The sequence below is a fragment of the Micromys minutus genome (assembly GCF_963924665.1).
Source record: "Micromys minutus genome assembly, chromosome: 27".
In the NCBI taxonomy this organism is placed as follows: Eukaryota; Metazoa; Chordata; class Mammalia; order Rodentia; family Muridae; genus Micromys; species Micromys minutus.
The window spans coordinates 27,646,328-27,661,072 of NC_137962.1; the positions used below are offsets into that span (position 1 = coordinate 27,646,328).

The following is a 14,745-nucleotide window of genomic DNA, read 5'->3' on the forward strand; positions in this document are numbered from 1 at the left end:
TTTTTGTTTTTGTTTTTTTGGTTTTTTTTTTGTTGTTGTTTGTGTTTTGTTTTTTTCATCTACGGAGCAAAGCCAGCAGCAGCAGCCCCTCAGCCACCCTAGCAGAGGTACACAGCTATCACTGATATACATGGAAGGACTCACACTCAGATTGGATGGGGCAGCTTACTCGTAGGTGTGCATGGAGAAACTCACACATAGATATGCATGGAAGAACTCACACAGGTGTGCATAGAAAACCTCACACACAGATGTAGAGGGAAGAACTCACGCAGATGCACATGGAACAGCTGTAAGACAGGACCTAGTCACACCTATTTCAAAATGTGCCTACCAAGGTGACCCACAGGGGACATCAGAGTCTAATAAAGGCTGTGACTCTTAGGGCACATTTTAAAACTTCTATGATAGCCATATAACTTCCATGATGAGATGTAGTTTAGCATCACAGAAACAGAAATTCATGCTCCTCCTTCTGACATCAAGCTATATGGTTCCTTTCCTCATATAGAGATCAATCTGAAGCCTGAGAGACAAATTTAATAATCAACTGACACAAAATGTGTACCAGAAGGTGAAATGGGGCATACAAGGGTGTTAAATTCAATTGTAGCTCCTTAGTTAACTTATTACAATATATAATATATTTTAACATTTATATTATAATATATAATATATTTAATATATACTATATACTACATAATATAATATACATTGACTATATAAGTATATAATAAATATATTACATATTAATTATTTCTATTGCAGGCCAGGTTACTAAAACAACCATAAATTGTAAACATTATTGGCCACACAATCAATACTCTAAATATATAAATTTTTTTGCTATGGAAAAACTAGCAAGCATTTCTTCCTATAATCAATAAATCGCATATTGTATTAGTATGAGTACAATAAAGTAGTCACAGGGAACTAATGTCCAACTGGCCTTAAATAAAGTGTTAACAAAATGTGTTGAATCAAATATTTCCTCTTCTTGGTAGAAGCATGTTTGCCAAGTCATTTGTTTGTAATGCTTCCATGATAACCAGTGTAAGTCTTATAAGTTATAAAGTTAAACACAGAGTGTGTGTCTATTAGGGTAGATATCTTCTATTTGATGATAACTTAAGTATCTTCTAACATTCTTCAAATACAGTTCTAGGACTGACTTTGACTTCAAAGATTGTTTATGCTGCTCATGCCGTGGAGTTCAGGACAAGGAAACCACAGATGTCAGATAACTGAAATGTGTCTCTTAATAGAAATAGAATAGTTTATAGTTTTGCGGAGGCTGCTGACTTATTATGTTTATCTTCAGTGGGTTAGAAGCAATTTTCCACAGAGGGAATTCGATGCATAGTGTGTCTCAGTTGAACCAGAGAATGGAGCATTTGGCATTCTCTATAGGCCCATCCCTGTTCAAGCAGCAAACCTCCCAAGGACTTCCTGGTGTCTCGGGGAAATACAGCGAGGTAAACACGAGCAGATGCTTTTCACTTCAGCCTTCAGATAGTTAGCATGGAGCAATCTCGGTGTCCTTTAAGTCATGAATTATCAAAATAAACTTGAACTAGCACTTAAAAAGGATAAATTATTGATAGCAACTAAATAATATTTATGATTTTAAGGTAAGGTGTTTTAAATCATCCCTTTGCTAGCATTTTGGATACACCATGGTTTGTTGCTGTTTGCAAGAGGGCCTGTGAGTTTCAGTTTATACATCCAAAAACTAGCTCAGAAATCAACTCAATATCATGACTATACTTTCCAATGAAATAACTTAATATTTTAAATTTTATTTGTATGTTTTATTTTGTGATTTTCCAGTAAATACCTTTTTTGGGGCTGTATTTGACCATGTAAAAGCTGGCATGAAAGAAATCTGAATATGAAAATCATATATTTTCTAGAGATCAACTTTGATATGCTATAGCCATTTTTTGAGAGCTAGTGTTCTATTGTGCACAGCTATCTCAACACCAAAAGTTAAACGTAATGATTTCACTTTGCATCAGAATTTCACAAACAAGAGACTCAAAATGATTGCATGTATCAGTCTATAAAACCCAAGACCGGGACTTAGAATGTGTGTAATTGAATCGGAGAACAGAACAGTTGGCATTTATATATGTTCATCCCTGCTCAATCAGGAAGCCATCCCATGAATGCCCAGTCTCAGGGAAATACAGCTCGGCAAACACCAGTGTTAAATTTCCAATGTATAGCCTCTTTCATTTTTGAGATTCCAATGTAATTATGCCATCGAATGCAATCCTGAAGTGCTAATAAATGGACTACACAGGGTTTGGAACTCGTGAGACACTGGCTTTGTGGTAGAGCACAATACCAAGACTTCCGTCGTGGCTCCCATGTTAGATAGATGCTTTCCTATTGGATAATGTAAACGTATCTGGAATTCAAGATGTCTCATCCAGCAGGAGGACAAGGTTGTTCACTGTTTATAAATATAAAGAGACCATAGCATAACTCTGCCACCCAGTGCAATCCTTGTATAAAAGTAACTTAGGTCACATGAGGACATTTAATTCAGCAGAAATTAAGGTTTTAAAGCAGAAACCATGAGGCTGCCCAGTGAAGATTTCATTGCTCTTATTTAAAAAAAAAAAGATGTGAAAGAATTAAAGAATTCGAGTACTATGTTACGTTTATGAAGACAAATATCATCCTAGCACATTTGCTAACCTTGTCTTCATGCAAACAAAATGAGGACAATAAATTTTCATGGACTACTAAGGTTACTGATACGTTTTCCTTCCCATTGAACACATTTTTATGAAAGAGGATAGAAGACAAAAAGTAAAGCAGGTAAAATGAAAATACAAGAGCAGAGCAGCTTCGTCAAGGGTAAAACTAAGGCACCGTGCTTCACGTGACATGTTGCTTGTGATGTCATTTTCCTCCTTAAATGGACATAGAAAAGCTGCCAGAATCAACCTGCCTTCACCTGCAGAGCCATTGCTATGGACATGGGTCCTATGATGGGACATGACAAAGGATGCTTCTGCTGTCATTTTCTTTCAGAATATTGTTTTTTTTTTTTTTTAAGGAGTTACAAACACGTCTTCTGTGTCTTCATATGGAAGCATTTATTTATCACACAATATACTTGGCTGAATCCAAAGGATGCTCTCAGCTGTTCTCCGAGGTCTGTATATTAATTAACTGTAGAGGAATGTGTCCCATGTCACAGAGCTCAGAAGCGATAATGTGATGGTTCTGGGGTCTCAACAGAGCAATGGCCAACAGCTCAGCACTATACACTGTCTGCAGAACAGTGGTGTGTACTAGAACAATCTGAATTTGAACCTGTATCCCATTGGCCAGGTATAAGCTTAACAAACTGTTCTGTAAAATCCAGAATGATGACCAACTGAGGCATGGTGGCACATGCCTACCATTGCAGGGCACGGGAGGCAGAGATAAGGAGTTTCAAGTTCAAGAACAAGCTACGTTACATAAAAGTGCCACATTGAAGGACCTATCAACAGTGCTAATTAGGCAAAGTGGTCGTGGGGATCGGGTGAGGCAGTATAAGTAGACAGAGAACACACAGGGAACTGTGGCAGCTGGTAAAGCAGGCTAAGGAGAGACTGGAAAGAATCCATTCTGCTAATGGACTGGTAAGTATTGCAGGGTGCTGGAATGTATTTGTTTACAAAGGAACTATGTTCTATGTACGCAGGGCAGGGCATTAAGGTCGAGAACACTAGGCACAGACCGAGGTGTTAAGCACATTAATTCTATATGTGGTATTAGAGATAAATCACTTTTTATAGATTCCAATATAAAAGAATTAAAATCAAGATTTCAAGGATTAAAAAGAGTCATCACTTCTATTATAAGATTTTAAAATTACTTAAGATAGACCTTGTAGTAATTGTATCTAGACACTGAGAGCGTTTAAACAATATCATATGAGATAAAAATAAAAATACTGTCTGTAACAAAATGCCTAAGAAGGACAGAGCTCCTATAGATGACACACCACCAAAGGCTGCCTTCTGTTCCGTGAGGATTATTCACCAAGAAACCTATTCATAAAAGGCATTATTCACACCATAGAAATTGAATCCACCTCAATTAGAAAAATTGGTCCACACTTGAGACAGGTATGGTATAATATTATGGCTGAAATATTTACCTAAACCAACTTAAACACTTGGGATTCTCCTGAAATTTTACTCTGAAATGAATTCTTATTCAAACAAATCCAGTCTGATTTCTTGGTATGAAACTCTGTGGTCAAAACCACCAGTCAAGTCATGCTCTATTTGTTTTTCTTTGTTTCTCAAGGAGGGATAAATGCATTCGGTCACCACACAAAGCCACCATGGCAACCTAAGGGACATCTGAGATAGCAGTAAACAATCCCAAAACCTGGCTATGCGGCTGGTTTCTCATACAATTTCCATTTGAATTACTTCTTTCTCCTAATGATTTTTTTTGTGGTGTAAAGAAAACAGAATGTTTCCCGTCATTTGTAGAGAAGTAGTATATTAACATAAAACATCCCGGTGTCATCTACCTTCATAATTAAGAGAGAAATCCAAGCTTCAGTTAGGACTCTAGCCCAAATTTACAACGTGGATGTGTGTTCAGAGTTATGCTTGAAAACCTCTCTTGAAGAGGTTAACCGGAAGATGAACTGCACACATCCGGATTTTAACTTTTGATCTTAGGGTTACGGACCTCATATTAATGCAACTATCTGAAAGTCTCTAACGAATTAACAAGCATTGGGATAGCACTTCCCAACAAACAAGGGATTTTAATATTTTCTTTTTTGTCACTGTCATGTGTGTTTGACAAGCTGTATAAAGCTACATAGATCTGTAAGCCTTACTGATGAGAGTCCCCATGTCATTAAAATTATATAGAGTTATATAGACAGTAGCTCACTGTTGGCAGCCCCCATGACACCAGAACTTATAGTTCTATTTGGGAATTGGGACAAGGAACTGGGGCAGCCAAAAATATGGTTAGGTGACATTAAGAGACCACAGCTTAATTTCAATGGCAGTCAATCATCTTTTTAACGTCTTTAACTCAAATAAAGCTCTGATTTTGGGCATGGGATGTCAAAATAAATGAACTCAAGGATCCAGAAGAGCAATTTTTTTTTTTTGATAGACAGGGGATGATAAATAGCAGAAACGTCACTAGAATCAGAACAACATTTAGCTTTGGAAACATGTGGTAGAGAGTGGAGTAGTTCTTAAAGTAAAGGGTACCTAAGCAGGATTGGTATTTGGAGAAAGTTGGAACTGGTTGAGCTGTTCTGAGAATGTAGTTAGAATGACCCCTGGAGTTAAGAGAACATACACTCAGTGCCATGATTCTATGACTCTTCACCACCCCGTCTGTTTCCAGACCCTTCTGCTCTCTACCCCATGACTACATGTGCTAGTCAGATGGGCATTCAGCTGGAAATGCCTCTGTGAGACACCAAAGCTGAGAAGCCCCCAAATCACTAAACTGTTTTAATCCAGTGTCTTCTTTGCTAAGATCTACAACTGACATTAAAGCCTATAGATTCTATATCCTATGCAAATGGTATTAATGTAAGTAGTACGTTGGATTTTATGTAATGAATGTAGGCAGTACATTAAATACAAAAGAGCTATAGATTTTAAAAATGTGCGTAGCAAAAACTAACATAGATAGAATGTATAGATTTTTATATAATTCACATAGAAGATACACTAATATTTTCTCCTTGGTTTTGGCTACATACACATTTATTGATGAGCCACTGATTGCAGGAAATATTTCCAAATGCAATCAGGTCCATGATAAAGTGGCACTGTATTGTAACCTTATGAACATTTCAGATTCTTGCACGTACCGGCCCCATCTGTTTTGATCCTGTTTGAGGGTATGCTGGGCTCTCCAGTCCCCAAAGTATTGGTCGCCACTACTCGAAATTCATACTCCATCCACGGGATCAAATCCACTGCTTTTGCTGACTCCATGTTTCCTTCAATAATTGGGGGATCTAAATAAAATTAACACAAATTAGCAATTGGTAGTTGATTAAATCCAGCCGTTTTCACTCTCTTAGAAAGTTGACACATGTGATCTGAGTTGACCTTAAAACAAAAATCTAGCAGTGACAAATGCTGACTTGAAGGGAGTGTGAGAGAGAGAGATCATTGATAACTAACTAGAAAGATTGGTTTGTGAGTGAGTGTGTGTGTGTGTGTGTGTGTGTGTGTGTACACAAACATTCACATATGTGATCAACCTGTCTAAAAAGCTTGGTGTGGGGTTAGACTCTGCACATCTGCAAAGGTGTCCCATCTCTACCCTAGCTGCTAATCCATGGGTTATACTTTTTTCCGGCAAAAAGTCATTTTCTTGGATCAGAAGCCAGGATGATTTCCTAAAGCAAACATTGGGTAAACTAGTTAGGTCCATAGGCAGCAAATGATTTTCTGCTCAAATTAAAACTAACACTGAATAATATTGTTTATAGGTTTTATAAACTTGTATCATCTGGAGCTAGGCTTATATATGTGCTATAATAAGTTCCCAGCATTCAGACTACTCAGGACAGATAGTAAATTATCCTAAAGATATGATCTTGACTTGCTGATTTAATTGAGACATGATAAAAATACACAACCGAGAGAGGTCCATATTTTGGTTTGAGCTTGTTTCAAACATTTCTACATGCTTTTAATGATTAGCCTACTTACACATGCATGTGCACACTTGCAAAGAAGTTGGAGAATTTGTTTCTTTAGGCTTGTCTGTGACTCATGGCGGTAATACTTGGGAAACCATCTCTTCTGCTTCCATGTTCGCTGTCTTACAGGTCTTGGGGCTGGCTCAAGCCTCACCCTGCCTATGTCCTCCCCTTTAAACATGACATTTGTCAACTGTCCCGTCATCTCTGTCACAGCTTTGTTGGAAAGACTGAACATATGTTTTTTTTTTTTTTTTGACTTTCTGATTTCAAACTTTTAAATTGTTGGTTTCCTCCTCTCTCTGTTTTTAGTCTGTCTTTTTATCTCCCATCTCTACTAGCATCCCCTCGAATAGAATCTGCAGATACGCTTCCGTTCACACACACACACAATGGCTTTCACCTTAGATAAGGGAGAGATGGCAAGTAAAGGTATGAATCGATACAGCATCTTCATCAAGTAAAAGGGAAACAGAGCTGCTTGGCATGAACAAGCTAGATGGTGCTTCTTCATTTGCCAGTTTTTTCTTTGACTAGGAGCTGCCTGTAACTAGAAGGCTGTACTATGGTATTAATAAGACAGCCAAGAATATGCGTATGTTTAAATCCAGAACCTGTGCTACTTAACATGGAGAAAGGGTCATCTGAAAGGAAAATGCAGGGAATATCCAATATAAAAAAAAAAATTTAAAGAGAAAGGGTCGCGGCGGAGTGATTTTCAAACGAGGCTGAAATTATTTATAAGACAATTAGCTGTTATTTGTGCAGCCCCTGTGATCGATGAGAAGTTCTTGGTAAGAGGCACAGAGGAAAGACCTCAGAGAGAGAAGGAGGCAGTGTGGCCACAGGGGCAGAGAGTGAAGGGGTATACAGCCACAGGCAACGGAGATGCTTCCTGTTTCTACAAGAACTTGGAAGAGGAAAGATAACTCAGTTGACGAGGTGCTCATTGAATAAGCGTGGGGACCTGAGTTCCATCCCCGGAACCCACATAAACGTACTGTGTATGGAGCTCAGAGATGGCTCAGCAGGTAGAAGCAGTTTTTGCTCTTGCAGGGCACCTGCATTTGGTTCGTAACACCCACACAGTGGCTCACAACCATTTTTAACTGCAGTTACAGGAGACAAGATGCTGTTTCCATAGCAGCAGGCACACATGTGGTATACTTACCAATGTGCATGTAGGCAAAACACTCACATACATAAAAAAATGAAACCTAAAACCAGAGAAAGAAACAAAGGGACTGGGCATAGTGGAGCATGCTTATAATTGTAGAATACAGGAGGCAGCTTGGGGGAGCCCTAGGGACTGCTGGCCAGGTGACTAAGATTAGTTGACTAACCTCAGGTCGGTGAAGGACTCTGCTTCAAAAAGCAAGGTAGACTGCTTGTAAGAAACATCATTTGAAAATGACCTCAGACTTTTGAATTGCGATGTAAAATCTGCCACTTGAATTACTAATAAATGTATTTGAAACCTAGTTTTGTGTATCAACTTGACACAAGCTTGAGTTACAAACAGAGAAAGGAGCCTCCCTTGAGGAAATGCCTTTATGAGATCCAGCTGTAAGGCATTCTCTTAATTTGTGAGGGAGGGCCCATTGTGGGTGGTGCCATCCCTGGGCTGGTAGTCTGAGTTCTATAAAAAAGTAAGCTGAGCAAGCCAGGGGAAGCAATCTGGTAACATCCCTCCATGGCTTCTGCATCAGTTCCTGCTTCTTGACCTGCTTGAGTTCCAGTCCTGACTTCCTTTGGTAATGAACAACAATGTGGAAGTGTAAGCTGAATACATCATTTCTTTCCCAACTTGCTTCTTGGTCATGATGTTTGTGTAGGAATAGAAACCCTGACTGAGATATATAGTAAAATGTAAAATAATATTAATTGCATTCTAAAGCATACTCTTATACCTGTAGCAAGGTTTTTAAAAGCTAGAGGACTTGTCTGCTACCTGTGAATTTGTGTCTCCTATAAATGGCTGGGAGACTTCACCCACATTACTGCAGCATAGCTGCTTAAACAAGACCTGAACAATGACAATACCAATAGACATGCTAACATGGAAAGGCAATGGTTCATGAGTCCCACACCTAGGCAAGAGCTGTATGCAACTAATGATTTCTAGGAATGGAAGAATTAGCTTCAACCATGGAGAACCTGCTAATTGGTTATCTGGTACAACTTTGCAGCTGTGAAATCATATAAATACAAGCATGTGTACATAACAATACTAATAAAAGTAAAAGAGACCATCGATTGGGCAAATGAGGGGTTTGTGGGAGGGATTGGGAAAGGGGACACAGGAAGACTCAGATGGAGAAAGGAAAATAATTAGAAGAAAAAGTCTGGTGGAAACATGAACAGATTAAACAGACATGTGAACTCACCTGTCTTGGCATCTTTCCAGTCATCTGAGAGGATAGTCTTGGTCTGGATAGTGTATTTAGAGATAGGGCTGTGATTGTCGGAACCCCGGCTCCAAGTCAGTGCCACTGAGGTAGCTCTGATGTCTTCTATTCTCAGGCCTCCTGGAGGGCCTGGGGGGCCTGGGATGAAAGTGTGAGTCTCAGTTGGTGACTTAAACATACAGAAGAATAGAAGAGTGATTCCAAACATAGCATAACATTCCTCTCAGAGGGAGGCAATAAAGAGTGAAGAATAAGCCCAGGCTTGTTCTCACTTCTTTCATTTGCCATAAATGCAATAAATGCTGGCATGAAAAATAGCAGGGGGCCAGCGAGACAGCTCAGTGAGAAAAGGAGTCTGCCGTCAAGCCTGATGAGCTGAGTTCACGCTCTAGGATGCACCATGATTGACAGAGGGGACTGATGGACGTTGTCCTCTGACTCCCAGATGTATGGAATTGTCCTCTGACATTCAGATGCATGCTTGTGTTCCCGTATAATTAAATAAACAAACAAGCCCATAAATAAATAATTTTAAAATGTATAAAGAAAAAAAAACCCAGCACCTTATTCATGATACAGGTGAAAATATTTGACACAAAAAAATGCACATTTCTTTATCAAAACCAATACATATTTATAGTGTGCTGAGCTTTAATGAACTCCTCCCGGATACATTCATTTCAAACATGAGAGTATTTGGTCCAGTGTTTAATTCTGTTTCTCAAGATGGGATAAATACCCTTTTACAACTTATATGCTGTAACATTAATAAGCATAATGATCACGTGTGCGATCTATTGTACTTGGATTTCTGAGGATCATTTTATATACTATCTTGGGTAGTAAATGTCATGTTAGTTAGAGCAATAAAAACAAATTACATTAAGAGCTACCTGTCCTTATATGAAATATTTAAGGCAACCCCCCTCTACATTTACATGATCTGAATATACCATATTAGAGGTTGGCAAGTCTTAGGACTCAAGACGTGTGGCTGCAGAACGTAAACAAGATTCCACAGGTGCAACATTCCTCAAAAACCATGTGACCTATTTATTCTCCAAAGCATCCATGCCATGATGAAATGGATACATTTCCACATCTCTGACTTGAAGATGTTGAAATGGACCGGTAATGTGATAAGTACAGGGAAAACTGGCAAACGTCCGCAAACGGGATTCAAGATTCTTCTATTTCATGTCGGCTAAGTTATTTTATTTTATTTTAATTTTGACTTGTGCTAAAGCACAGGTCCATCTTTATCTTTCAGCCAATACCTTTCCCTTGCTCTATCAAGTGACCATGGTGCCTAGGTGGCTCATGCTGCGCCGGAGACTTGGCTTTACCGAGAATGAGAGTCATCTTATAGCTTTGCCAATCTCCGGGGAGAAAGTATGTTTGTGTCTACAAACACAAGACGCCCCGCTGCTGGCAGTAAATTTTATTCCTTAGAATGATACAGAGGGATACAATAAAGGAGGACAACTTCTAAAATCCATCATCAAATGCACTTTCATTAAATGGTCAGCAATCAAATACAGACACGTACAAAAATAGGGCCCATTTGTCATTCAAAGAGAACGAACGTACCACATTAAAAAAAAATCTTTTTATTGGACATTTTATGTATTTACATTTCAGATGTTATCCGCTTCCCCCCCTCCAGTACCCTTTGCCCCCCTCCAGCCCCTTCCTCCCATGAAGATGCACCCACTCCCACATTTTTTTATGTGTGTAAAATTCAGACCAAAACACGGTATGGCTTGGTGATCGGGTGCTTACAGGGTCATCTCAGGTCAGGTATTTAGCATAGCATTTCAGAGAATTAAAACAGAAAAGAAAGGTGAAGGGGGGGTGATTTTTAAAGGAAGATGGGCTTCTTTGATGCATTCTGTCTCTGTTGGGCATAGGGTAGTTCAATGTTTCAAGGAACTTAAGATGAACCTCTCAAGGTTAGCTTTTACCTGCTCAGGTGCACCTCGTTTCCCTACTGTTTTTTTTTTTTTTTTTTTTTTTCTGAAGTTGGAATTTGAGGTGAGGGACTGTGCACAAATCCGATGAGGTTGTGTGCATTAGGTCATTTGCTAACAACACTGTGGGCACGGTCATTTCATTGAGCTATCCGGAGACGGAAAGACAACATTATTGAGCGAATACATAATTACTGCTTGTCACGTTGCTCTCTCATACACTCCTGCCTGGTGAAGTTTGTCCACTATTGACTATATGAACAAACCGATCACAGTGGATGCATAGTCATCAATTAGATCGTCATCGATAATAAACTCTTCATAAACATACTTCATAACCTCAAGAAATTATTTATTAGCAGGAAGTGCTATCAAGAGAGTAGAAGGAAGAAGTGGCCAGCACCCTAAAATCCTTCTGCAATAATACTATTTCCTTGTAACACTTTGCCTAGTATAAAATGGAATTTCCTGCCTGTTAACCCCTAGTTCTTAGGTTGAGAGCCTCAACTTTCAATGGCTGTGCCATCTCTCCAGCTCAGCCACCTAATCATTTCTTATATTCTTCTCCGATATAAAAGTTTCACCTGGAGGGGGAAAAAATCATAATACTGAAATGTTTAGACTTGACCATTAAAAGTAGGTACGCCTTTGAAATACACATCCTAATTTAACTCGGGTTAAATCACGAGCTCTTGTTTTCTCCCATGCAAGAACGAGTAGTGTGAGTTCATCTTTAGACCATCATGTTGTGAGTGCAATAACAAGTTTAAAGAATTCTGTTCCAGGCAGGCCTGGTCCTCAGAACTCTTAGCAAACATCTGCTGCCATTATTCCTGTAGGAGCTTTCCAGGAGTCAAAGCTCCTGGGGGCAGTAATTACTCTAACAGGAGATGCTCAGTTACCATCTTGAAGCAGTAGGGACCTCAGCAAAGCAAGGATTTTTTTGGCAACTGATGGAAGTTAGAATAAAGCTACTGTCTCCCATGGAATTCTGGGAGAGTGGCTTGAGGTGGCCTGGGATGGCCTGGAGTGACCTGAGCTCACCCCAGCACCGGCCTGCTGCCTTGTCTCACAGGAGGGTTGGAGACAGTAAACACAGGTGTTGCTTGTTTAGTTTCTAGTCCAGTGGCAGACAGTGAGACAAAGAAGCACAAACATGCAGGAAAAGAACTGAGTCTCCTCCTGACTCTCTTGCCAATGGATGTTGGGGAGGATGGGAGGTAGCGTGGGGATGGAGGTACAGACTGCATGTAACTGTCACTTTAAGGTCCCTCTCCTTTCTTCCCCTTCCTTCTTCCCTATCATCAATGTATACTCTCAATAATTCCTTCTGGGAATAACTGACGCCAGGAATAATACAAGAAAATAGGCTATTATACACTTTTAAGATTTTTACTGTATACTTAGCAGTTTTAAAGACATTCTCATCCAGAAGATAATGATTCCTCTGTGCAAATTTTCATCTCAAAGTTACATTATCATGAAACATAAGAATTCATTCTCTGGCAGGCTTTCTGGAACTTGAATAATTTTATTCCTCATTTTGTTTCTTTCTTTCAATTATTAAAGATGTAGGGTGGCTTTTCACCTGGGCTCATGGGCAATCCCCGAAGAGGGGACAGTACTATCTTAAGAGCCAGAGATCTGGGAAGATCAGGGCAAAAGAGTCATAAGATGTACACATGAACTAACAACAGCCTTGGTTGCCTACAAAAAAAAAAAAAAAAAAAAAAAAAAAAAAAAACAGCATAGGATTAAAGCAATCTGTATTTCAATATTGAGGTGGGAGGGGATTAAGATTTCCACCCTCAGGTTGGAAGTGATTGTTGCTGGTGGCAGGAGACAGTCAGTTTTCTTCAAAGGTGTAGCACCTCGTAAGTCAGTCATGCTCCACAGGGCAGCCCCACACCCATGAGTATATTGGCTGCACAAAATAAAAGAAGATCTCATGGTGGAAAGGAGAGTATTATGAGAGTTAGGTGGAGAAATGGGGTTGAATATGATGAAAGTACATTGTAGGCATTTGTAAAATTCTCAAAGAATTAATACAAATTATTATTTTAGAGGAAAGGGGCTTAAAGTAGGTGATGAACTGATATATATGTGGTGTGTGTGTGTGTGTGTGAGAGAGAGAGAGAGAGAGAGAGAGAGAGACTAGATCTATCTAGCAAAATCAACTCATTATTTTTTCTTACCATCCTTAGGGAGTTTGGGAGATGAAACAGTGTGAGTCAAAGGAATAAAGGAAGGAAGGAAGGAAGGAAGGAAGGAAGGAAAACAGAAATTAAGAGATGAAGGACAGATTGAAGTTAATGAGCACAGGTTTCTGTTCACCCCCCCCCCCCCTTCAATCCCCCCACAGCCCCATCTGGACCTTCCACACTGCATTTTGTTGTTATTGTTTTGAGTTTTTATGTCATATCCTGCCAGATGATGCCAAGATAGCATTTTGATGAAGACTCTGCTTGTATTACCAGAAAAAATGCCTGCTAGTACCAGACAACGTGTTAGGACAATGGCTCCCTTGTAAGGCTACAAAATCAAATCAGTTTGATATGCCACTGTTTCAGTTTAGGCAAGAGCAAGATGGCCGTAAGGAGCAAACATCCTTTCACATTGACAAAAATTGAACTTTTACTACACTGAGAGATGAGACTAGGGTAAGGGGAATTTAATGAAGCTAAGAAACCTTTCTTGCTTAAGCATGAACACGCACCTTTCCTATCATGTGGTTTCTTTCTTAATTTTCATTCCTTATTTTCTTATCTGATCTTGGAGGTTTCACCTCAGACATAGATCACATTTAAAATGCCCACAGAGTTGACTCACATGTGTTTCCATGGTGATGTTTGCAGACACTCAAAAACCTCAAAATAATCTTAAATATTTATTAAAATAGAAACTGAAGCATGTAGTTTGTACACCAACCACAACTATAAGATATAAAGTGTACACATAAGTAAGTCAGAGGTCTTTTTCTTTGAAAATTATCTACAAAGCAGCCATCCATGTTTAATTATCTGAGAGTAGCATACACATCCCTGAAATGGCTCCCGTGAGGTTTTTTTTTTTTTTTTCAACCACAAATGCTGGGGTCACTAATGAAAGGACTAAACAATATGTCATTGTTAAACATAAAACTGTCTAAGAAGGGCAACATTACTTCTTGAAAGAAAAATAAGAATTTTAAGTACGCATCTCTCAAATAAAGAAAGCAGAAGGATCTTAAGCAGCCCCAGGAAGAATTACATATTCAGGTTCAATTCTCACTTCAGCCCCCATCCTAATACAAGCCTCATTTTCTCCTGAAGGAGAAGGCAAGGAATGATGGAAGCAGAAGTCAATAACATTTAATGTGGAAGCATGCTGTTGAAGACTCAATCATGTTCCTGCGTGTCTTGCTGCACTGTCCAAGCTTACTTCCCAAACCCAGGCTCTCGAAGGTCACGGTCTCTGGCTGGCTGCAACTGCTTTTCAAGTGTCCCTCCAAAGTATGAAAAACAGCGTGGTAAGCAAAACACTGGAACTGCAGCCTTGCCCGGCATGCTTTCCCCCTAAAATCTGGTGAATCAGACCGCAACACTTTTTTTTAATGAACCTTTTTTAATAAATTAAACAGTCCACGTACCAGCAACGTGCCTGTTTTATATGATAC

At 39.2% G+C, this 14,745-nt stretch overlaps 1 protein-coding gene across 1 annotated transcript in view; it reads right to left on the reverse strand.

Annotated features, from left to right (window-relative positions):
* The window catches only part of CNTN1 (contactin 1), a gene marked incomplete at its 3' end in the record, with an annotated part of 264,052 nt that overhangs the window by 37,244 nt on the left and 212,063 nt on the right, over positions 1–14,745 (reverse strand). Inside the window, exons 16-17 of the mRNA XM_080939261.1 lie at positions 9,100–9,258; positions 5,870–6,019 (exon numbers count right to left, since the gene is read on the reverse strand). Coding sequence (XP_080795387.1) covers positions 5,870–6,019; positions 9,100–9,258 — 309 coding nt within the window. The remainder of the gene's footprint in view (positions 1–5,869; positions 6,020–9,099; positions 9,259–14,745) is intronic.